At 40.7% G+C, this 25,941-nt stretch overlaps 1 protein-coding gene across 1 annotated transcript; it reads left to right on the forward strand.

The window, feature by feature from the left end:
- The first annotated feature begins 341 nt into the window (after positions 1-341).
- On the forward strand, positions 342-17,019 carry sfrp1a (secreted frizzled-related protein 1a). The gene is made up of 3 exons (XM_056287799.1): positions 342-1,072; positions 5,081-5,161; positions 15,244-17,019. The coding sequence occupies exons 1-3, from the start codon at positions 550-552 to the stop codon at positions 15,567-15,569; spliced, it is 930 nt and encodes a 309-aa protein (XP_056143774.1). The 5' UTR covers positions 342-549; the 3' UTR covers positions 15,570-17,019.
- The last annotated feature ends 8,922 nt before the right edge of the window (positions 17,020-25,941 follow it).

The following is a 25,941-nucleotide window of genomic DNA, read 5'->3' on the forward strand; positions in this document are numbered from 1 at the left end:
GCTCTGTTCGTTCGTACACACGAGAAGAACAAAAGACACAGAGTGTTTTGTCAAGCAGTTTTCCAGCATGAAACTAGTTTATTCTCACCTGAGTAACTGTTTCGACCTGCTGCTTTCACATATACGCGAGTGAGCCATCACCTAAGTGGCGGTGTGTGTGTGTGCCGAGGCAGGGATTGTCAGCACTATTCCCACCTCCGGTAATTGAACACTTTGATTGACAGCGGAGTGCCAAAAGGCAGAGGCGTGCTCTGATTGGCCGGCGCGCGCCTCACAGTCTCCTCTTGTGCGTCGTTTCCGCGCAGGCGGACCAGTCCTCCGCTAGGAGCGAATCACGAAGGAGACAGGCACGACGGACTTTACTCCATTTACAGAACACTGATCAGCTGGACTCCTCTTTTCTCCACTTCTTCCCCCTTTTTTCTTCTTCCACTTCTCACATGTCCCGACTTTCACTGATTCTTATCTGTGAGCTGCGCAGCGAATTGCAGTAATTTGATCGCGTTGGCTTTTTTTTTCCTTCAAAAAAGGAAAAACAAACAAACAAACATGGGGTGTTCTGAGCTGTTCTGGAGGCTGATTCCTCTGGCTTTGACCATGGCACTTATGTCACTTTGCAGAGCCACTGAATATGAGTACTTGAGCTGGAAGTCGTGGAAGTCGGAGTTGTACAACGGTGGGCGCAGCTATGGCAAGCCTCCCCAGTGCGTGGACATCCCCGACGACCTGCGACTTTGTTATAACGTGGGTTACGACCAGATGCTGCTCCCCAACTTGTTGGAGCACGAGACTATGGCTGAGGTCAAGCAGCAGGCTGGGAGCTGGGTGCCCCTGGTGCATAAAAACTGCCACCCCGGTACGCAGGTATTCCTCTGCTCCCTGTTCGCCCCGGTGTGCCTGGAGCGGCCCATCTACCCCTGCCGCTGGCTGTGCGAGGCGGTCAGAGACGGCTGCACACCCATCATGGAAGCCTTCGGCTTCCCCTGGCCCGAGATGCTCACCTGTGACAAGTTTCCTCAGGACGACGTGTGCATCGCCATGACCAACGCAACCGAGGCCACCAAACCCACAGGTAAATGCGGCCATGTTCCCAACGCTGCAGGTCAGCTCCCCTCTTGCTGCGTTACACAGCAAAACGTGGGGAGAGGGGGGCTTTTAATCATTTAATCATGCAATGCTGAGTTCAGCAGGGAGTTTGTTAGTTCTTAAAATCAAATTTAACTTTTATTTGATATAGCTCTGTTTGTATATCTTTCACACGTTCACACGGCAGAGATGTAATGTAAGGTTACATCTACAACTTTCATATCTTAAGTGAACCTTACTGAAACTTGAAGTAGGGCTGAGCAATTGGATTTGTTTCAGAATCGACATCGCAATACACACATGTGCAATACTCGCTTTGCAAAGGACGCAAAGTAAGGCAAACTGGGCCCATCCATCATGTTGGGCTAAAACTCTTGTTGCTTGATGGAGAATGGAATCTAGCAAGGGCCACTTTTTAAGTGATCGCCCCTGAAGAAGAGTACTCTAATGCATCTAACAAATAACATAATTTAGTCTGATTTAATGACTTCCTGGACATCTGCCTTATATTGCCACTCTAAAATTGTCATAATCATTCCTGGAGTGGGTAATTCTTTGCAAATGGAGCTTTTAAAGGTAAATGCTGCATATATCTGGTGTGTATATCCATGCATATATCTATAGACGTTGTATATACATCCTTTCTATTCTTTAATGTTGCTATATATATATGTATATGGCAAAAAAACAAAAATATCGCAATGTTGATTCCCCCCCCCCTCCAAATATCATCCAGTCCTAGATTTAAATATTTGACAGAGTGGTTGAACAAACAGCCATTAACTTTTGCCTGAGTGCGAGAATTGACACCCATGCAGTTAAATGAGCATGAGAATGTTGTTTCAGAGGTTACGGTCTGTTTGCACATGTAAATCCCAATGCAAACAAACCAAATATAACCTTTTGGGGTGAATTCACCCGTAATTGCCCGATTTAGTCCCACTTTGGGACGTTAGCCTCCCCTCAGAAAAGGCTCATGATTAAAATGTGTTTCCCATCTAAGATCCATGAGCTCCAGCTTCAGTGTGCTACAAACATGAAGCGGTCTGCTACTGACAAAGACCTGTTGTAATATTGAAAAAGCTCTAACAGATGGTAGTAATTTATTTCAAGGTGTTTGTTGAGTCCGAGGACAATACCAGGAGGCAGTCCAGCAGCAAAACAAGTACACACACACACACACACACACACACACACACACACACACACACACACACACACACACACACACACACACACACACAAACACCAAATAACTCTCATTGCATGCATGTCATTGACCAATGCACATGAATGAAGAAAGCTTAACAAATGTATGGGCAAACTTTTGAAAAACAGATTGTTCAAATAACTGACAAAATGAAAAGAAACGTGTGAATGTGCTGTCGGGGGTGGGGGGGGGCTGGAAGAGGGGAGCGAGGAGTTTCTAAACAATACTCTCAAGGACATGGCCAAGCCCCCTATCGTCTCTCGCTAATGGTTTCTTGGCTGCAGATTCACAAACCCTGTTGGGAATTCTGTGTGTCTTGATGGAAAGCAAAGACCGAGTCAAGCAGCTTAAAATGCCTCTTGCAGAATCAGGGCAGAAATGAAACGTAGCCCAGAAAAGTTGCTTCCCAGTTTCCAGCCAAGTGAACCAAATTGACAAATACCACGGACACCTTGGAGAAATGCATGAAAACAACGCACAAAGATACAGATAATGCTTGAGGAATCTGAAATAGTTTGGTTCAATGAAACCCTTGTTTTTGGCAAAGTTGTACTTTATAGCTGTGTGTGTGTGTGCGTGTGCGTGTGCGCGTGCACATGTTTGTGTGTACGTGCATGTGTGTTAGTTGTCAGTGTCTAAATGGGAGCCAATGCTAATACCCAGGTGAGGTGTACCCAAGTGGGGGGAAAGCAGAGCTGGCTCGATCATAATTCACGACTCACAAAGGGGACTTTCCATCATCGACTTCATAAATATGGCATTTTACGTATCGTTAGACTCTTTCACAGACCACATGGATCATTTCTGCACTCAAACAGCTCAAAGTAGTGTCGGGGACTGTGGATGCATGTCCCTGCGATGGATAGTCTCCCTTAGTCAATGCTGCTCCTCTTACACAGCACTTTACTGTATCTGAAATGAGGTAGGGAATACCCACCGTGTTTTAAAAGAGGGGGGGGGTCGGAGGGGTAGATGACTGACACAGTGGTATGGACTGGGGCCCGGTTTTCTGAAAAAGGCTCCTTTTCTGGGCTGCGGGACCACACAGAGCTCCACAGTCTCCAGACGTCACCTGTTATCATTCGTTGTCAACGCCGGTGATAAATAAACCCGCCGTTTGCTGCGGCCCAGCAGGACGAAGACTTCAGGCTTCTCTTCACTCCCCCCCCCCTCTCTCTTTTTAACCTCCCCAGTCTGGCAAGTGTTAATGCCACTCTTTTCCTGCTCCATCTGAGTCCACGCACTTTGATTAATCTCATGAATATTCCTTTAAAAAAAGCTCAGCCAAGAGTTAATTCTACCTCACCCTCTTTTTTTTTAAGATTGAATGATGACTATCTATCTATGGTAATGAGAAAAGACGCACTGAAGGAATTACCTTATCTGTTAATGGATGTTAGTTGAAATTAGCCAAGGGTGTTTGCCACTCAGGGCTGAATACAGGCTGGTGATAATTGATTTAACGGAGAAATGAGCTGAAATGGGAAAAAGGACCCCTGTGAACTGGATAAACGGCGTGTGTATTTGGACAAGCCTTTTATACCTGGGTGTTACTTTCACACGCTTTTGTCAAACACTTGTAATGGACAACTGGCGACCAAGGCAAAAAGTGCTGATGGAGAATAAACAATGAATTTGTATTTTGTTTGTGTGCCACGTATTCAGATATTTTATGTTGAAATCCGCCCCATTGTAAATGAATACAGTGTTGTCCTTTTATAAGTAAGTTTGCTCGGAAAGTAAGTCGTGCCATTTATAATACGGAGCGGTCCATTAGAGTCGGTGTCAAAAAGAAAAATCGTACTCATTAAACGTTCGCAGATAGACTCCCAGGCCAAACTACTCTTTGGCTAAAAACGCAGTTGGCGTTCCATCTAGTTACTTTTTCCATAGATTCAGAAGTTACTGTCATGGTTAAGTCATGCAATTCACTTAACATTGAAACTCAAAGACATTTCCATGGCCAGGTTTTTATTTCCATGCTCTCCTCTGGAGACATCCACACTTTTATTCCTCACAGCGATTCATGTATTGTTCTTCACAAAACACCAACGTGCATGCAAATGCATGGGGGCATTTTTGTCTGGGGGTTGGGGGGTGGGCATTCCTAGACATCTTGCACCTTAATGCTGAGATCAACCATAGCTTTTCCGTTTTGCATTTTGTCCAGACTGTATTCTCACTGAGATAAACTCTCCATGGGGAGAGTTTATCTCATTCACCGGAGATGAATGTGGTGGCTCTTGAGAACCTGGGAATGGGAAGATGGGTCAAAATGACCAGCGTGTGAAGACCCATCTATCTAAATGTAGTAGATAACCCACAGCGCTGTTTACAGCATGTCTCGGTTACAGCTGGCTATAAAATCTGAGGACATTCCTCACTGAGGTCAGGTCACCGGAGCACTGACCAAGCGACAGACAGCCAAGAGATTAACTTTCCAGGACAGGATCTTTCCAACCATGTGTGCTAGTGAGAGTCATGGTCGCTTACTCTGTCAGTTATTTCAACATTTTTATCGGCTCATTCGTTTCAAATGAGAAGTGACTGTTTTGCTCTCTTCCCCTGTTGCTTTTATGTTTCTCATCACATCTCTGATGGGAAATGGCTGTGAAGTCAGTGTGGGTCAGGATGTGAATAACTGAGCCAGCCATTGAGTTTACTCTTTGTTAGCATCGCTATGCAAGAGAAACATACGAATAGCTTGTTTTAGATTTGAATTGTACATATTTTTTACATGTGTTAATAACTACAAAACTTTCCTCTTTTTTTTTTTCTCCATAGGTTACCCTCCCATCTGCCCTCCATGTGACAATGAAATGAAAACAGATACCATTCTGGAGCACATGTGTGCCAGTGAGTTTGGTAGGTATCTTGCCCAATACCAACCATGCCAATGCACGCAGAACAATACACACACACACACACACACACACACACACACACACACACACACACACACACACACACACACAAACACAAATACTGCTCATTCTGATATGCCTCGACTTGTGCATGAATTCCATTGGTCGGAGCATCATGATCTTCACAAGCATAACACGATGCTCAAAAATCACCACGTGTACTTGAAGCACAAATGCACATGACTTGTCCCTAACAGCTTCCAGTTTCAAAACGCCGTGTGAAATCTTAGCACAAACAGACTTGTAGAGAGGATAAAGCATTGGATCCTTGCTCATGTGACCGCTACATGGCCACTGCTTCCCCATGGGACCGCTTCATACAGTCGTTAATTTTCTTAAAGTGTCAGGGTCAAAAGTCCTTTAAGTAAGTTAAAGGTTAGAATTTAGAAATGGATAAAAGCTAAGAGTGGTAATCTGGCACCCTAAAAAGCTTGTTTTTAACCCCTAAATCTAAGTCCCAGTCTGTCAGATTGTTTAAAGTTGATATTGTGAAACTGATGAATTGGGGTAATTTAAAACTAGCGTGGAAGCCTTTAGGTGCTAAATCTTCACATCAGGAAGGGGCAGGCTCGTGCTATCCACTGCTCTTTTGATTGTTTAGAATATGTTTTGGTCTACTTCTTTGAGTCCAAGGGTTGGGGTCAGTTCACTTTCAATCAAAAATTAATGGTCAAAATTAAACATTATGAATTGAATGTTAACAGACTTCACACCTGTACAGGTCAATATGCTTATGGTGGGCATTTCCACATACATTCCCACTTTTTGATACAACAATAATTATTGATTTTTTCTTTTTTTTTTTTAAAGAGAGCCTTGTCTCTTCAGAACATTATTTTCAGACCGTCGGCCATGTAGTCTTTGAATTTTATGATGGGTGTTTAACACGATTGAGGGTCTCTGGAACATGCTTCATTTATAAAAGCAGCATCTGGAAACAAGGAAATCGCTGGAATTGTCGTTTTGTTGGTTGCGCACAAGCGGCATAATATGTGCACAATAAATGCAGGTATACGGGATTTCACGCTCCGTGTTTTATTAGCTAGCTGTGCACAAAACGCCTGGCATGTCCACGCTGAATTCCAAGTGCCAGGCGGGGAAGTGAGGGCCCAGCGCATTGGAAACACGTTTTTCCAACTCTCCGGAAAGCGAAGTTTAAAGACATATTTGCTTAACTAATTGCCCCATTGTTTATGCTGTAGTGATGAGATTTGCCTCTCAGTTCCCATCCTGGTTTGCCAAAAGCAGATTGGCATATTATTGGTTTGTTTCATCTCTGATTAAGACAGATGTTGTTTTGCTTCCTTGTCATAAGTTCCTTAACCCTTGACATCTGAGAATACACAGCCAGAGCTAATTATGGGCACACTGACACTGATGCTGTGTCCAAGCCACAGGGAAGCTATAAAGATTCCAGTAAAGTGATTATTTCATATGACTTGATTACAGTGAGTTGTAACAAGTGACAAGAAATATTGCTGTTTGTCTTAGACTGATGACCATAAAGTTGTGGCTTTTATGTTTAATGTAAGAAAGGACAACTAGGACTTAAAACAAAGCTGGATATCACTTGGAATCAGAGCTGGGCAATAATTCCTTGTTATTGTTTATCGTCTTTCATTGGTATTGTATTGGAATGAAAGTCAGATATTGTCATACACCATTTTGTTGTCTAAAATTAGGTCGGAGATATTCAAGGGAGTATTATTTGAAAACTGTCTTTGTGCATGCTCAATGATCCAGGTAAGAAAATCAAAGGAGGTTGAATCCGTTCATCTGGATACAACGTTTATTGACAGATACGTTTCATCACTCATCTAAGTGACCTGAGGTCACTTCATGAGTGATGAAACGTATCTGTCAAGATGAAATGATTCAACCTTATTTGATATTTGAAAACTGGTTTTGGTTTGATATTATATTTTACATTACCAACCAGTTCAATGTGATTGACATCAAGTTGGATTCTCAAACATGGTATTTTTTCATATGCAAGCATATATCGTGATATAAATCAACATCGTGTAAAATTCCCTATGATTATCATTATAATAATCTTTTCCATGCCCTACAGTAACTTGAATACAGGCGCTCTGTAATGCTAAATCTCTGTCTTTTGGAAAAGATGTCCATTTTGAAGACAAAAATGACCGGATTTCATTACCGTCTGTTTTTATCCTTCTATCAGCAGACCAGAGCACCGCCACTGTGATTTGATTATGCCAGTTTTGACTTGACTGGGGATGCCTGTGGTAGTAGCATCCATATCTACTATTGAGGAGTGTGTCTGAATTCTGTTTAGAGGACAGACTACAGATGCAATACATTTTGTGTATTGCATCTGTGGTGAAGCACAAAGTAACCCTAAAGTACACGGTTATGGAAAACCACAAAGAAACTACATGAGGGAATCACTGACATGTACAGAGGTTTTTATTAATCTGTGTTTGCCAATCACGTGTAAAATATGCTCGTCCTGGCAGTGATTTAGCATTTTTGTCCACTGAAAGCTTCAGTTCCTGGAAGTGTCTCATTGCGAAAGCTCTGTTCTCATTTAAGCAAGTGTTGATTTTTTTTTTTCTTTGGACTGATAATGTGTACCATGTTTGAAATCCATTCTTACCCTCCCCAGCGCCAACCCTTCCTCAACAGAACTCTTAAAGTGTTGTTGGCATTTCAGGGCTCTCAGACTACGTCTGTGTCCATTTATTTATATTTATTTATTTTGCCTATGGCAAAAATGAATAGGGTGTTTCAATCTTGTTTGCCAGTCATTCTGCTTTTAAATTATATTGACTTAGACTTAGACTGCTTTTATTTGTCATTGCCTTATATGCATGTCTCATACATACAAGGGAACAAAATTACGTTTCACAAGGACCGCAGTGCCACATACAAACAAATAACACAATAAATATTAAAAACAAAAAGCGCATTAAAAACAAGAATTACTCCACAGACCTAAACATCTCAAGCACACCTGACATGGATAGTGAGTAACACGGTCAAAAAGTCATTTTATGGAAGGTCTAAGTGTTCAGGTTGTTGAGGAACCTCACAGCATGAGGAATGAAACTGTTGCATAGTCTGGTGGAGGCATAACGGATGCTCCGGTACCTCCTGCCAGAGGGTAGGAGGGTGAAGTGGATGTTGGAAGGGTGGGTGGGGTCCTTCACAGTGCTAAGAGCCTTCCGGGTACACCATGTATCATAGATGGCCTGGATGGATTGCTTAATACACTATAGGGACAAAAGTATTGGGGACACCTGGCCATTACACTTACAGGAGCTTTTATGACATCCCACTCTAAATCCATAGGCATTAATATGGAGTTGGTCCCCCCTTTGCAGCTATAACACAGTCATGCTGGAACAGAAAAGGGCCCTCCCCAAACTGTTCCCACAAAGTTGGAAGCATAGAATTGTCCAAAATGTCACGGTATGCTGAAGCATTAAGATTTCCCTTCACTGGAACTAAGGGGCCTAGCCCAACCCCTGAAAAACAACCCCATACCATTATCCCTCCTCCACCAAACTTTACAGTTGGCACAATGCAGGTAACATTCTCCTGGCATCCACCAAACCCAGACTCATCCATCAGACTACCAGACAGAGAAGCGTGATTCGTCACTCCACAGAACACATTTCCACTGCTCCAGAGTCCAGTGGCAGCGTACTTTACACCACTCCATCCGACGCTTGGCATTGTGCTTGTAAGGCTTGCATACAGCTGCTCGGCCATGGAAACCCATTCCATGAAGCTCCCGGCGCACAGTTTTTGTGCTGATGTTAATGCCAGAGGAAGTTTGGAGCTCTGCAGTTATTGAGTCAACAGAGCGTTGGCGACTTTTACGCACTATGTGCCTCAGCACTCGGTGATCCCGCTGTGTGACTTAATGTGGTCTGCCATGTCATGGCTGAGTTGCTGTTCCCAAACGCTTCCACTTTTCAATAATACCACTTACAGTTTTGACCGTGGATTATCTAGCAGAGAGGAAATTTCACGAACTGACTTATTGCAAAGGCGGCAGGCATCCTATGACAGTACCATGCTTGAATTCACTGAGCTCTTCAGAACGACCCATTCTTTCACAAATGTTTAGACTGCATGGCTAGCTGCTTGATTTTATACACCTGTGGCAATGGGTCTGAGTGAAACACCTGAATTCAATGATTAAGACGTTTGTCCCAATACTTTTGTCCATATAGTATATATGTACAAACAACAATATAATACTTGGTTATTATATATTTTAACTAGGGCTGTGTATTGGCAATAATTTGGCATACGATTCATATCAAAATGTAAGTGTCCCGTTTTATCATATTGTGACATATATACTACTAACACCGTGATATATTGAATATTTTAGAAAATTTTCACAAAGAAAAAAATCTCAATATGCCGAAAACCTGAGTAACTATAGCCATAGCTAGTGACACAGACAGCCTGCTGTTGTTTCTTTCAGGGCACGGTCACACATGCACGCAATCGACACTGGTGAATATTCACCTCCCGTTCACTTCCATTCTATGCGAGCAAAAGGGCGAATAAATACCGTCGCTGCTGGTTGCAAAACAATTTCGCGCCGCCGCTTTGCGTTGAGTTCAACTTTGCAGGACTTTGACCAGCGAATTTGCGACTGTGCTTTGCCACCGGAAGCGGATGTTTTATTTGCCCCTGCGCTCGCATAGAATGGAAGTGAACGGGAGGTGAAAATTTGCCAATGTTAATTTCGGGCATGTGTGACCGTGGTGCCCTCACAATACTGAACCTGCCACCTAGTGGCCAGATATGGAAACTACACAATGAAGTAGTGTTGCGGTCACGTCTCTTGGTTTAATCTGAAGTACTGACTGGGATTTTGCAAATTGGTACAGTATTGTGAAAGACAAGATCACAGTACTCAAATTTGTGTTCTTACACTCCAAATTTCAACATGCTAGCAACGAGAAAGATAATAATAATAATAATAATAATAATAATATAGTGAGTTTGTATAGCACTTCTCATCTGTGGAGACAGATCTGGAAGTGCTTCACAGATAATAGGTTAAAAAAATAAAACAATAGAATAAAAATCACAAGTAATTAATTACTAAGCACACACCACCGGTTGATATCAGGGGCAAATACAGCTCAAACGAAGCTAATAATTGGAGTGATTCTTTGTGCAGCTTCAACACCGATCAAAATCCACCTCAACCCACCTAGAAATGCACGAGAGCAATCCTCAAAAGTGAAAAGAGTCATCATTAACATTGGACATAGAGGCGCAATTATTTTATACCACTTATATACACCATTTTACATTAGACTGAAACAGGGTTGGATCCGGAATCTCTGAGTTGGCCATGAAATTTACGTCACGCTTTAGAGGTTTATTACCAAGGCACACTTGACATTCCCAAATGACTTGATCTTGTAAATACCAGAGAAACTGGAAAAAAGACAGTTCTGTCTGGCCTTTGCTTGCCGGACACACACACACACACACACACACACACACACACACACACACACACACACACACACACACACACACACACACACACACACACACACACACACACACACTGTCTTCCTTAGCTGGTGGCGGATTTACGGCACATCCCAGTCGACTCTTTGTTCCCACTACAATTCATCTCTAAGCTTAAGGTTTTATAGCACCTGAATGTCACTTAACTCTCAAGACCTTCAATGACATCGATCCTTAACCTCTGGCAGTTCACTGGGTTGTTACCAAATAACAGTACACAATGGTAAGGACCTGCACAGGGGAAAGAGCGCTCACTCAGATATGACATGTTGTGTTGTTGTGAATGGGCCTGTTGCACACAGGGGTTTATGGCACCTTTTGGAGGTCAGTCTCTTCTCTTTAAACCAGCAGAAGAAAGCAGGTCAGGGGTCAGACACAAACAGTAAAAAGAAAATTCCACCAGAATTGATAGTTAGGTTGTTATTTTGCAAGTAAAATAAACAAAAAACCCTACAACGCCCCCCCCCCCCCAGATGTTTCATGGTCCTTGCGCTAAAAGAGTTGAGTTAGGCTATTTTGTCTGAGAGGTTAAAAGAAAACCTTAGATGCTTCAAATTTTTGAAGTGTATTTCTAAAATAGGCACAAATAGGCACAGGGAAGGAATTCTCTCTTAACCAAATCAAGAAATGAAATTTGGTAGACTCAGATAATTGTGTTTTCCATAACATTTACAGCTCCAATTCAAATTTTAAAGCGCAGCTGAAAGTGTTTGCAAATTAACAATTGAAAGTCATTGTTGATGACTATGTTTAAGGCCTTTGGACCATAAACTCCCCCTAATGTCTCCCAACAGCTTGAATGAATAAAGATTATTACTGAGTTTTCTGACTTGGCCTGGTCATTGACCTAAATTAAAATCAGGATTACTTAACGTGCCAAGCACAATAAATATACAAGAATTTGGCTTAATGACATTGTTATAGAGATATGCTGCATCCACATCTGAAATAGCTTTCACAGTACATATTTGGATATATTGTAAAAAGTCAGTGGGACCTCAGATACCATGCAATGCAGACATACTGAAGAGCCTCTGATAAAGACCACCCACTGGATGGATTTTTTTTTTTTGGCCGTGATTTGCTTAAAAGTCCAAATAGTTATTTCCAAATGTTCCCATACAGATTATAATTATGGGTGAGTTGTTTTCAAAATGCCATCCTAGAATGGATTTGATCATAACGAACAAGTGAAAAACACAATTTCTTCACGAGAATCTCTCCTATTTCGTGTCAACGGTTTAACTAATTCAAATGGCATAACCAGCCGCTTTGTACTTGTGGCGAAGCATACACATAACACCAGGTACAAAGAAAGAGATCATAGCCAAGTCCACAGATTATCAAGGATAATCAAGATGAAGTTCTTTCAGGGGTGGGCTAGCCATCTCTTTTATGACTGACCAATTATGAATGCTGCCCATTTTGATTTCAGTGAACACTAAGCCTCCTCACAGAGACTGCTTCAGGGTCTATAGACAAAGGATAAAAGTCCTAATCCTTACCATGTGCACTGTTAATACTGGGAAAAATTGGGACCGTTCCTTTCTTACATTTTAATTGGCATTGGGAAGATACATGAGAAATAGAACAAGATGGAACCTCAGACATTTCTGTTTGGACTGCCTGTTGAGGGTTACAACAGGTTTTAATGCCAAGGTAACAATTTTTTCTCTCATTGACTGAGCATAGACTGTGTGTTTAGCGTCTGGCTAAATGGATACCCAAACACCTAAGTAAAATTAGACAATGTTTGGGTTCATCACCTCTAAAGGACTGGAAATCCTTGTCCAATTGAAACGGAATAGACGCTCGTCAGTTAGGGCATGGCCTACACCGCAGGTCACGAGACTTTATCTTAGACTTAACCCGGTGCTTCATTGTGACATTAGATCAATGAATTAGATTTGACATAGCATGCAATACATTATTTTTCACATGTTATCGTGTCACAGGGTCACCTGAACTGATTACTTTGGCAGCAAAAAAAAAACGAGTTGCCGCGATACATCGGGGTCATATTGAAGTTGTGGACCACCAGAGGCAGGACTCGTGCTCCGTTTCAAAAGGGGAATGGGAGGAAACAGACAGATTAGAAGGTTAAATAGAGTTTAGTGACAGATCAAGCTTATCAGAGTAAATGCTAAACCTTGCGTGACATCTGAAAGTAGGTAAAAGTGAAAAAGCAGAGTCTTATAGACAAGAAGTGCACTTTTACTGCTTCCATTTCTGTAATAAAATCTTATCGGACAATGTAGACTTCAGTTTTCAGTTTTGAGTCCCTGGACACAAAAATATCACTTCATCTGTTTTTCTTTACCCAGCGGAACAGATGTCTCTCTAAGTGTAAAAACGCTGCAAAAATTATCACTTAAATGCACATAGCTATGGGCATTATTGAGGATATTCTTGGATATGGATACAGCATTTTCTGTATCATTGTAATATATCATCCATTATCGATTTTACAGGAAAAACTTTGCAGAGGTGCAGTCGGTTTTGCACATTGGGAGAACCTAGCTTGTTTTCAGCTTTCAGTGCCAAGGAAAATCTCTATAGTCAACTAGTATCTGTTTGCTGAAGACCATAAGCAAGAGTCATATAGCTGATGTTTTTTACCCAGCATGCATGCATGCATTTAGAGATCAGAGGTAATGAAACAGGAGGCTGTTTGGTGCAAAAAAAAAAAATCTTGTTTGCAAAGAGAGAACATGGAATATAATTTGGATGTTAGTGGTTAAAATGTGCAGGTACATTTTATTTGTTAATGGTTGAAAGATGTTAATGACAAACCTGTGGAGTTAAAAGTGCCAACAAAATAAATTGGATTTGGATTTGGCTTTGCTGACAGAGGCCAATAAATGTTACAGAGAACCAGGGCTGATCAGGAAGGAGGCCCCTGATTTCCAATGCTCTCCTCTGCCTCCACATCCATACTGTACTGAAGATCCCAATGAACGTCAAAGTACTGGACAAGAAACTTTACACTCTGTGTATTTGTTCATTCACTCAAATTACAAGACTGGTTGCACCAGGAGGTGTAACAGAATGAATATGTATAGTCGTAAACATGTGAACCAGGTTTGTGCTTAAAAAAACAACAATATATGCCTGCCTATCCAACCAAATATTCAATGAATGATGAACTAAGGAGAAGAAAACATTCCTGGGAAAACAGATAGTTCGCCTTTCCATACCATTGTACTCTCACTGATTACACTAACACTGTGACGATTTCTCTTTATAATTCCATTGCCTTCAAGAGTTATAGCCCCCCCCCTTTTTTTCTCACCCCAACTGCACCCGGCCAATTACCCCACTCTTCCAAGCTGTTCCGGTTACTGCTCCACCCCCTCTGCCAAGCCAGGGAGGGCTGCACACTACCACATGCCTCCTCCAATACATGTGGAGTCATCAGCCGCTTCTTTTCACATGACAGTGAGGAGTTGCGCCAGGGGGACGTAGCGTGTGGGAGGGTTACGCTATTCCCCCCAGTTCCCCTCCCCCCTGAACAGTTGCCCCTACCGACCAGAGGAGGCGCTAGTGTAGTGACCAGGACGCATACCCAAATCCCGCTTCCCACCCGCAGACATGGCCAATTGTATCTGTAGGGACGCCCGACCAAGCCGGAGGTAATATGGGGATTTGAACTGGCAATGCCTGTGTTGGTAGGCAAGGGAGTAGACATTACGCTACCCAGACAACCCCAGAATTAGTCTTATAAAAGTTTTCCATTGCCTTTAACTGAATTTCCAACCTACTGAAAGTTGCACTTCGACCCTTATTCACTTCATACTTTGATCATTGCACATTGACCCTCTTATTCTTTTAATGCTATTTGATTTGATTTTTTATTTATTTTAACTAATGCATTTTCATGCCTTACGTGAAGCACTTTGAATTTCCTGTGTATTTGAAATGTGCTATACAGAGAAACTCACCTCGCCTTGTCTTACCATTTGTTTGTCCTTGGAGTGGTAAATGGTAAATGGACTGCATTTTTAGAGCACTTTTCTAGTCTACTGACCACTCAAAGCACTTTACAGTGTACGCCTCACATTCACCCATTCACACACATTCATACACTGATGGCGGAGGCTGCCATGCAAGATGCCAACCTGCTCATTAGGAGCAGTTAGGGGTTCAGTGTCTTGCTCAAGGACACTTCGACACGCTCTTTGGAGGAGCTGGGGATCTAACCAGTGACCTTCTAGACTAGACGACCCCCTCTACCTCCTGAGTCATGCCGCCCCAAGTGATGGTACTCTGTTTAGCCATTGATACCCTTTAGCAAATGTCATTTTTGGAGCATGTCACACAGGATTACATTGCTTGAGCGGCATTTTTGTACCCATGCTTTTTTTTAAACCACCACTGCTTAACTGTGGTAATGACACATGTCCAGCTGCATACATGAGGTGATGGAGAGAATACATGGTTTTGTTTTCAGTACATTCATCCTTTTTTGTTTCTCTCTGCTTGCAGCTCTCAGGACGAAGATAAAGGAGGTGAAGCGCGAGAACATGGACCGCAAGGTGATCCTGCAGAAAAGGAAGAAGATGTTAAAAGAGGGGAACCTGAAGAAGAAGGACCTGAAGAAGCTGGTGTTGTACCTGAAGAACGGGGCGGACTGCCCCTGCCAGCAGCTGGACAACTTGGGCAACCAGTATCTAATCATGGGCCGCAAGGTGGACAAGCAGTACCTGATCACGGGGATCCACAAGTGGGACAAGTCCAGCAAAGAGTTCAAAAAAGCCATCAAGAAACTCAAAAACTACAAATGTCCTGCTTTTGAGAATGTTTTCAAATAACTTGCCCAACACCCACACACACTTACACACTTACACACACACACACACACACACACACACACACACACACACACACACACACTCACACCATCCCACCCTTTGTTTGCATCTCGACCTACATAAGAACTTGCACAACCATAAAAGCCAAGTTTTTGCTTTCTATTGCCCTGTTTATATCTCTCTCTGTCTCTCCGTCTCTCTCTCTCTCTCTCTCTCTCTCTCTCTCTCTCTCTCTATATATATATATATCCTTGTATATTTATGGATATACTTTGAAATTTCCATTGTCCATTTCTAGCTGAAGGTGGTGATTGATATCTCTGAGTCCATTTCTTTTTTCTTTACAAAAGGACAATGCAGTTAAAACTCCTCATCACTGAAATAACTTCCACTATATATATATATATATATATATATATATATATATATATATATTTGTGTGTGTGTGTGTGTGTGTGTGTGTGTGTGTGTGTGTGTGTAGATAACTTGTGTTACACACTTCAAGAATTTGCTGCAAATGTATCCTATAATCAATGAACGAATCTCTCTGAAATTCAGCCTTGTTCTGATCATGACGCGATAGGTTGTAGAATTGATGATTAGGAAAGAGAACTGACATTTTGCCAGGATGTTTAGCTTTAAAAGCTGTATGAAGCTTCAGATAGGGTTGATGTTTGAATAACTTATTGACAATAGTATGATAGAGTGCTTCCTGATTGTTTTGTCGGATTTAATGACTGCACTACTGCTCGTTTTGATCGTTTCAGTTTCAGTCGTGTCATTGCATTGAGCTTTTTTTACTTTCTTTTACTTGAAAAATCATATCTGCCGATCCACATCCACACGCTGCTTGTCAGAGTCGGAGACGTCACTACAGGAAACGAGATACCATGTAGGCCTTGTCTTCTTCATCAAGTACAATATACGTACATGTTATTGGGAACAAAACATCGGGAAAACCAAGGCTAGACTGTCGATCATAACTCAACCGATGACAACTGTACACAAGCTGTTATTTGATATAGGTGGCAGAATGGTTTAATTATTCCCATATATATGTTGTCTATTGACATTTAGCGAAATGTGGGTTTTTTTCTCCTTTGTAATGCAGTCTGGGTGCAGTAATCAATGTCCATCAGTAATCGCATCCGCTCGGTCTTTTGAAACCCGCTCATGTGTCTTATATTTTCAAAATGTGCAAGAAATTATCAGAGAGCAAAGAGCCTCAAAATCTGTATGTTTGGATTGTTTTACTCAGTATCGTTGGTCCGTTGTAGCACTATTTTGTTTCATGATTTGAATGTCAACAGTGCATCGCTGCCTATTACATTACATAAGACAATTTTACATAAATATGGAAAAAACGAATTGGTGTCCGGTATGTTCTTTTGTTTTCTTTTTGTGGCGTTGACATCGGTTTTCTTTTTGGTGATTGAATGTCACCAGATAACATTATAGGTTGTCCATTTGTTTGCCATTACTTTCTGCAGTATTGCACACAGACATTAGACTAAAATCTGTGGCTAGCCATAAAAGCTATACAAAGCCAAAAAAAAAGGAAATACATTTTTACACTGATTTTTTTAAATTTTTTTACTGTGCATTATAAAGTAACACACGCCATATATTTCCTCAGACCCATGCTTTGATATGGCTGCATTTGTAAACGCCTCATTCGCACTTTATAGACGGGCTGTAATATGGCACATAAGCTCAGATTTGGCAACGGCAATTCCTGCAGGGCTATTTTCTGCAAGGACTAAAAAAAAAAAAAAGGTTAACCCTTGCCATTGAGTTTACCTACTGTGCACAGTTTTTGGCAAACTTCAAAACTGCCTTTGCAAGACATTGCGATATCGTATCTCTCTGTAAATTTTTATTTAACGCTTTGCTCATGATGTGCACATACTGTCTCTGCTGTTATCAAAACAAAGCCGGGCAGGAGCTGCCGATGCATCACACGGGTTTAGACACATCATGTCAGACGGAGTGCAGCTGGCTCTAGTTGAGCCAAACTAATATTTTTAAATTTTTGGAAAGCAAGGACCTCTCACGCATGCATGTTTTGACTCCCTTTTTTTTTTTCTCCTGACCATGTTCTTCAAAAGATCCAAATTCCGTCTTAACGTCTTTTGAATTCTGTGGAGCTCCATTGAGTTTAAAGGCGGATCCTGAGATACAGTATATCATTAATGGTTCAGGCTGATGATGAAGATTGTTTTTTTTTGTTTTGTTGTTTGTTTGTTTTGTTTTTTGTTTCTACCAATGGGCCAGGCTGTGTAATCAACTGTCAGTTTGTAAAGATTTGTTTATACAAAGATTTCGCCCATGGGTTGGGTTTTCATGCTAAACATTATTTTCCCATACCATTGCATTTGATATGCCAACACTTACATGGAAATGTGCATGAAACCCAAGGCAGTTAGAAAAACAAGGCAGATGGGGGTGGGGGGTTATGGATTTGTTGGCTGTTCTACACTGACAAACATTCGGGTGAACCATTTGGATGAGATATTGTAAATAAATCTACGTGTTCAATTTGATCATTCCAAAACAAGATGGACAAACAACAAAACAATCATACATTAGGCTGTTTTATCTGTCAATAAAAAGGCTCGTTACAACCAGGAAGTATCAAACAGACCAACATCTTACTCATCTGGTTCCAGTAATGGGTTTGGTATTGGAAAATACATCTCAGATGTGGACTGTGCTTTCTAATCTTTGCTTCAGCTTGCTTCAAAAGAGCTCAAAGAACTCAGGGCTAAGATACAGCTTTCTTTTATTATAAGGGATGATCTAGAAAGCACATCCTGTTCGATTCATAAATGCGCCAAAATTCTCAAATTGATGTAAGTGATAAATACAATTTCGATTTAATCCACATTCCAGGTTAATTCAGTGTACCATTTGTTCAGCATTGCCACAGCAATTTGGAATTTAGTCAGTGTGATCATTAGTCATTACTGATTTCATAAAAGGAAACTTGGATTGCTGGTATGAAAGGAAAAGTAAGCACAACCCTTGCTACACTTGGGTTAAGTCATCTAACATTTTTTTTAAAAAAGTGACTTCCCAATACTTTTAAGCTAATGTGCAAATATGACAATAGTTTTGTATCTGCAGATGACCTCACCGATTTCCATATGCACTCAGTAGACACCCCTGGGCTGCTTTTAACATTGCCATCTTTTGGTTTAAGATGTACCGCCACATCTTCACATCAACAGGAGGAAACAATAAAGTGTTATTTAGACATATAGTGTAAATATTTGGCAGCCAAAAGAGTGTTGTAATCTAAGACTTTCTTTTTCAGCCAGGTTCAAATATTTTGTTTTATGAATCTTTGAACCACGGCTGAGCCTTGAGGTTTTAAGAAGTGGAGCACTTCTCTGTTCTTAATCCATGTATTTGCCTTCAAAGGCCAAACCGTTTCCCTAACTCCTATAAAAAAATATCCTTTGTGTTTAATGGTGAGGCTGTGTTCTCTGTTTTATGGCACACTATCAGTAGCCAGCAAAAAAAAAACAACGGTCATTTCATTTGTTTTGTGTAGGCAGCCTAGGCACAAATAATATGTGCAGTTATGCAGCAGAAGCATACTGTGCAAATTAAGTTTGCAATATATCATTACGATGACTTCCCTTGTGCTTCTGCATTTCAACGCCAACTTTCAACAGGCATGAACTTTGTAAAACCTTTTTTTTAAATAAAAGTTAGCCATTCTTACCTAGATTTAGGTGACAATTTCACCAGTGTGTTACTGTAAATTCAATTAAAGGAGTCATATTTCATCCTTTTTTGACAATTTTGTATCATTTCCTGGCATCAATGAAGCATGTTGATAAAGCTTCGTTTCTAAAAAAAATTTAAAAAAATACTAAAATTAATTTTTAGTTGTTTCACAGCCACTTTCTCTACCTATGGAGAAAACATACCTTTTTTTCTTTCTTTTTTTTTGGTGGGTGTAGCGCATTTTTTCTATATACTACTATGATTGGCTGACAGACTAGAAGTGACAGGTGTGCTGTCCAATGGATAGTCTTATACAAACATAGGTTGAAGATGATTGGTTAGACAGTTGGAGGATTCAAATGTTCACAATTATGACATCACCAGCAGCACAATACCAAAATGGCTTGTAATAGGTTTTTTATTTTTTCAATAAGGAAACTAAACTTGACAGTGACAGCCAAGGTTTGATATTTTCACATCTCTGAGAATAAGTGCTTACTTGTGGAAGGGCAAAGGAAACTCAGTTCATTAGAATAGGACTCCTTTAAAGTTATTTAAACGCAGTAATGGCTTTCACTTTGCTGACCTGACTTGGAGCTGAGAGAGCAAAAAAAAAAAAAATCAAAAGAAAAAAAACATTGACATCTTGGCTTGTCTACAGGATCAGACTTGGTTGACATGCTGTGCTTGTGGCCAGGTTCTACTGGAATTTTAGGATCGCAGTCAGTTTGGCAGATTAGTCATCAATCAGTCAATCTTCCTGCTGTTAACCGTCCAGAACCTCGGGCAGTTTGCCTCTCACACTTTTTCACTGTTGCCTGCAGTGAGCAGTCAAGACTGTTACAGCCATTAAACGGGATAACCAAAAAAAGAGAATAAAACAGAGAAACAATTGTTTTCTTATTCATACAAGCCCACGGGGGGTACGGGGAGAAATGTGGAGTGTACTACACATGCTGCCAACTGCCATATGTTTTTGAATAATAGCCATTAGTTTTAAGAGGATGATGTCATTGTAGGTTTGCTGTTCCAGTAACTATATTCCAGCAGTCTTGGATCTGATCCCTCATATGACAGTGTTGCAGTGATGGCAAGAAAGATTCTTTTCTTTTTCTTTTTTATTCTTTTTTTTTGGTTTAATTTACTGGTGAGAAAATAGTTACAATAAACATACTTAGTTTATTCAGTGTACTTTATCAGTGAAATCCAGATGAGGCTGTTGGCAAGTTAAGGGGTTAGCTTTCAGGAAGAACTGTTGTGGTGAAAAAAAAGTTGCATTTACTGGTGTTAAATCTGGATTCGTCCAGATTTGATTTGTGGCTTTCAGCGAGCAGTTAAACCTATTACTTTTAACAAACTCTTGCTGGGTCTCATCCTACTTGCCTCATGGACTTGGAAGAGAACGTTTGCAAATACAGGCCCTTGGGTACAATTTTGCAATGCCAGTTTCAGTGCATCTGTACCATATTTTGAAAGACTTCTCTGTATATTAGTAACTGGTGTAATCGTCATCAAGTTGTAAAAATATTTGGTAAAAACTTAAAAATTTATGATGGGTAACTCAGAAGCCCCAGGCTGCACCACTGTGAACACTAATGGTGTACTGGCTTCCAGGACTGTTCACCCATTCACCTCATTACTGTCTGCACCAGCATTGGTATTTATGTACTACACTAGTATTCATACATTAAGAAACAACATTTTTACAATGTCTGACTTTTGCGCTATTATTTTATTTTATCAATTTTATTTTGGATTCTGTTTTTTGCACTTCTGTTTTTCTTCAGCGTTTCCATGTGGACGACAAACCAAAGAAAATTCTTTGAACTTACAAATGCAAATGCACAGAATCTGAAATGAAGCAAATCTTATTTGAGTTTTTGTTGTGCTTGGTTATTGGGTTCTGGTGTAAGTAATTGTTTTGAAGTCATGTGAAAGACATATTTACTGTACGCTCTTCAGCTGTGACAGCCATACAGTGCATAAGCTCCATGCATGAAGTTAGTTTCATAACCTTTTATCTGCTAAACCCAAAACGATATTGTTTTAAAAGTTCAGTTGTTGTCCATTTGAATGTCTCCACTTATCATACCAGTAATTATAGCTGAATATCATTAGCTGCTCTGCAATAGAAGAAAAACACAAAAACAAACATTGGCAGCCTTTACTTTAGGGAGTCATACATGGATATACCAGCAAACACATTAAGTGATGCCTATCTGAAGGCTTTGATCTAGAGTTAATTCTAACGGGGTTGGTCCTCTTCAGTCAGTCCTCTTCTGTGATGGACTGGTGGCCTGCCCAGGTTGTTTCCCCACCTGCCAACCAATGATTGCTGGGATAAGCTTCAGCATCCCCACGACCCGGAGTAGGATAAGCGGTTTGGATAATGGATGGATGGCCCTCTTCAGTAACAATAAATACACTCCTCTCTCTCTCTAATTGGTATAGCCATGCCTCTTCCATGTCAGTTCTACGCTGTCCCAATCGCATTCACATCTGTACAACCACCACAGCACAATCGTGATCAGTCTCCAAGTCAACTTTCTACTCAACTTATAGAGGCAGAACCAGGGCTGCTTATTATGTTATCTTGATGTAGATGTGCATAATAAGATCACTTTTATGAAAGATGAACATTCATTGTATATTTACTTTTCCTGGCACAGCTCCCCTTGGAACAAAGATAAAGCGCCAAAGGTGGTCTTTAAAAAGATTGCATAGATTCACTTGTTTTAATCATGAAAGGGCTTGATCTACAATATCCAAAGGCATAATATAATCCAAATATCAGATGGCTGCAAAACTGTATCAAGTCTAAATCAAAAGCCATTAATGAAATTTGAAAACTCCATGGTCTGTCTTTTTTAAACTTATACTCCATTAAACTGGCTAGATATATGGTCATATTATCTCATTTAACAACACACCGATTTACACAAATTAACTAAAATCCATCCATTCATCCATTATCCAAGCCGCTTATCCCAATCAGGGCCGTAGGAAGCTGGAGCCTATCCCAGCACATGTAAAAATTGACCATTACAACCAGAACCCCGCTACTGCTGTTCATTGAGCAGTTTTGAATTAAGCAACTTTCTCTGTTTGGCATGTTGTTGCTATTTCTTATCAAATATTTCAAAAAATGTCAAAAATATTTCTTCAAATATTTTTTTTTCATTTATGTTCACCTTTAGTGTACAATCACATATAATACTCAATACTCAAAAAAGTAATAATAATAATAATTAGAAGAAGAAGAAGAAGAAGAGAGCAAAAATACAAGTACTGGACAAAAATAAGAAGGGGGGTTAGCCACACTGTATTAATGGAAGGGAACTCAATCTCAAAATAGGAAAGAAACGGTTGCTGGAACTTATAATACTTCCGAGTGGAACCTTGGGCAGTGTATTTCAGCTGTTCAAGTTTAAGATGGGACATTACCTCCTCCACCCAGCGCTTGTGAGATGGTGGGATACATTTCTTCCAGCTAAGGTGTATCAGATGGCTAGCAAGTAAGGTAGAGAATGCTATAGCCTCAGCCTAGTAAGTCATTATCAGTGTCTCCTATACGGGACTACACCAAACAATGTGACCAATGGGTTAAGATCAATAGTGCTGTTACACATACATGAAAAGGTATTAAATATACATGTCTGAAAGGGGTCAGTTTGGGACATAACCAAAACATGTGACTAAGGTGAGCTGGGTCTCAACTGCACCTGATGCAGGTTGGGTCTAAACCAGGGTGGAGTTTGGCCAGCTTGCTCGCAGATAGATGTGACCTATGCAGAATCTCAAACTGCAACAACCCATGTCTAATGCATATTGATAACACTGAATAACAATTTTTTTTTCAAAAATGTTGCTTCCTGAAAAAAAAAGAGATTATGATAGACAATGTCAAGCTGAACACAACAATAATCTCAGATTTGCTGTATCACATAGGAATTTGGAGAAACATTAAAATAACTTTTATTGAATTTAACATGTTTAATCACACAATGATGCTGACACATTGTGTTAGTTCAACTGAGCTTAAAATGTTTTGCAGCTGATTTTAATTTGTACTCAGCATCTGGTGCCTCTCATGTCAGTGTTCAACAATAGTCGACGAACATGGATGGATTCCAGTTGCCCTGATACCTCTTTTCCATGGTCGCAATGCCCTGGTGAAACCTTTCACCATGTTTGTCACTGACTGCACCAAGATCAGCAGGGAAGAAGTCCAAGTGTGAATGCAGAAAAGGAATTTTCAATGACATGTTGCTGAATATGGAGTTGCCAGGGAAGAGGAAAAGAGGAAGGCCAGAGAGGGGGTTTATGGATGTGGTGAGGGAGGACATATGGGTGGCTGATGTGACAGAGGAAGATGCGGAGGACAGGAAGAAACGGAAACAGATGATCCGCTGTGGCGACCCCTGATGGGAGCAGCCGAAAGTAGTGGTAGTAGTAGTAGTAGTAGTAGTAGCAACAATACAGACCCCGGACCACTTCTAGCTGGATCCATGTTGAAGTATTCATCTATCCAGGTACTCTGTGGAGTTGTTAGAGATAAATGTGTTTTGACATAACTGCTAATATTAAAGTCCTTCTTTAAGTGTTCAAAAGAAAGAAAGTGCCATCATTAAAAAGGTCCTTCACATGCTTGATCCCTCCCCTATGACATAAATGAAAAATGGGCCTGTGAGAGATAGAGCAAAATTGGCGTTTCCCAGAATAGGGGAAGTAATAAGAGCCTGAGCGAAGTGACACTGGATTAGTTGAATGCTGCACCATAAAAGACCAAACTGGAGATTCATCCTCTCATAAATCAGAGACACAAAAAATAAACTTGTGGATGATGTCCATAAAATAATAATAAAAATAACTGGGTAAAAACAGACCACCCCTCCCCTTCTGTCTTTCCAAATATTCTTTCCTTATTCGAGGTACATTTTTATTCCAAATGAAAGTAGACATACACTTATTAATTCCTTACAAAAAGGATTTAGGAATAAAGACAGGGATTGCTTGAAACAGAAATAAAAATATGGACATGATAGTCATTTTTACAGAATTTTTCCTACCAACAAGTGACAAGGTGAGAGTTGACAATCTCACCATGTCCTGTTTGGCCTTATTAAACTCTGTTTTAAAGTTATTGTCCAACAGATCCTTGTACTTTTAAGTGACACAAACACCCAAGTAAGTAAAGCAGATGGTCTACAAATGACTCAGAACGCAGCGGTACATCTGGTCTTCAATCAGCTCAAAAGAGCACATGTCATCTGCTGCTCATATTCCTCCACTAAAACAGCTCCTGCCTAGCTGAACTCCCTCATTCAAGTCTTTGCTCCCTCTTGCTCACTAGGCTCTGCCAATGAGGTGTCTGGTACTACCAACAAAACAGGGCCCTAAGTCACTAGCTAGACTCTTCTCTTCTGTAGTTCTGTTGTGGTGGAACGAGTTACCAAACTCTGTTCAATTGGAAGAGTCCCTCCCAATCTTAAGGAAAAGACTAAAGACCCAGCTCTTTCGCGAACACGTATGCACTTGATGTACTGAAGAAAAAAAATCTGCTTCTATGTACTCTATGCATTGCCTCTGTGCATTGCCTGTTGGCACCTGATGTCCTCTCTGACTCGAACTTGGCTTTTGGGCTCTTACCCATGTTGTTCTCTCCTTCTTAGAGCCTTGCTTGTGTTGTATCAGCTCTCAGATGTATGTTGCTTTGGATAAAAGCATCTGCTAAATGAAATTGTAAATTGTAAAGCTGTCCTTATTAACAGAGAAATAGAAGTTCTGGAACAAAATTTGTTGTGCTGTATCATTTATGGGGAATAGAACACTTTTAGTTAAATTTAACTTATATCCTGACACCCACCCGAACTCGGTGATAAGGTTTAAAGCAATCGGTATCTGAAAGAAAAAGGAGAAGAACATCCATGTAAAGCGATAATTTATGCAATTGTTTCCACCTTTGCACCCCAACTAGTCTAGTGGTCTCTTTTAACATTATTGCCAGGGGGTTGATTGCGACGTCGCTTATTCAGGGGCTCAGGGGACACCCTTATCTTGTCCCGCACAAAAGAGGAAAATAACAAAACGAGAGGCCTTGGCAACGAGACGACTGCAGACACAGCTGTCTCCTTGCCAACGCCTCTTGTTTTGTCTTTTCTATTGCTGCTGCAGAGCACTTCCCAGTCATTTTGCTGGTGGCAAACAGTTTCTTGTTAATGGCCTCTGGGTCAGATTGATATCTCTTGAAGGCTGCATGATGGGATTTGGAGTTTTTTAGATGTTATCTTATTTGTTCATACTGAGGCTTGGGGTGCTGTATATAGAATCGTGATCCACGAACAGAAAGTAGGGCCTAAGCCAAACCTCTTGAGTGCAGTGAACATGTAATAATAATAATAATAATAATAATAATAGGAGTACTACCAAAGAATACGAATGGTAACAAAATCAGAACTAAATGCATCCAACCGAATGGAAGCCGTCAACATCCTGGCTACACCAGTCGTAACTTACAGATTCAACATCGTCGACTGGAAACTAGAAGAGATCAGGAAACTAGATAGAAAAACAAGAAAAATACTCACCTTAGGGAGGATGCACCACCCAAAATCAAATGTGCATAGATTGTACCTCC

This window comes from Lampris incognitus, chromosome 1 (genome assembly GCF_029633865.1).
Source record: "Lampris incognitus isolate fLamInc1 chromosome 1, fLamInc1.hap2, whole genome shotgun sequence".
Lineage (NCBI taxonomy): Eukaryota > Metazoa > Chordata > Actinopteri > Lampriformes > Lampridae > Lampris > Lampris incognitus.

Excerpts from the sequence above, each read along its gene's own strand:
- sfrp1a (XM_056287799.1), top strand. The coding sequence starts at position 550 with ATGGGGTGTTCTGAGCTGTTCTGGAGGCTGATTCCTCTGGCTTTGACC. Across the intron at positions 1,073-5,080 it reads CGAGGCCACCAAACCCACAG|GTTACCCTCCCATCTGCCCT; the intron begins GTAAATGCGGCC and ends TTTTCTCCATAG. Across the intron at positions 5,162-15,243 it reads CATGTGTGCCAGTGAGTTTG|CTCTCAGGACGAAGATAAAG; the intron begins GTAGGTATCTTG and ends CTCTGCTTGCAG.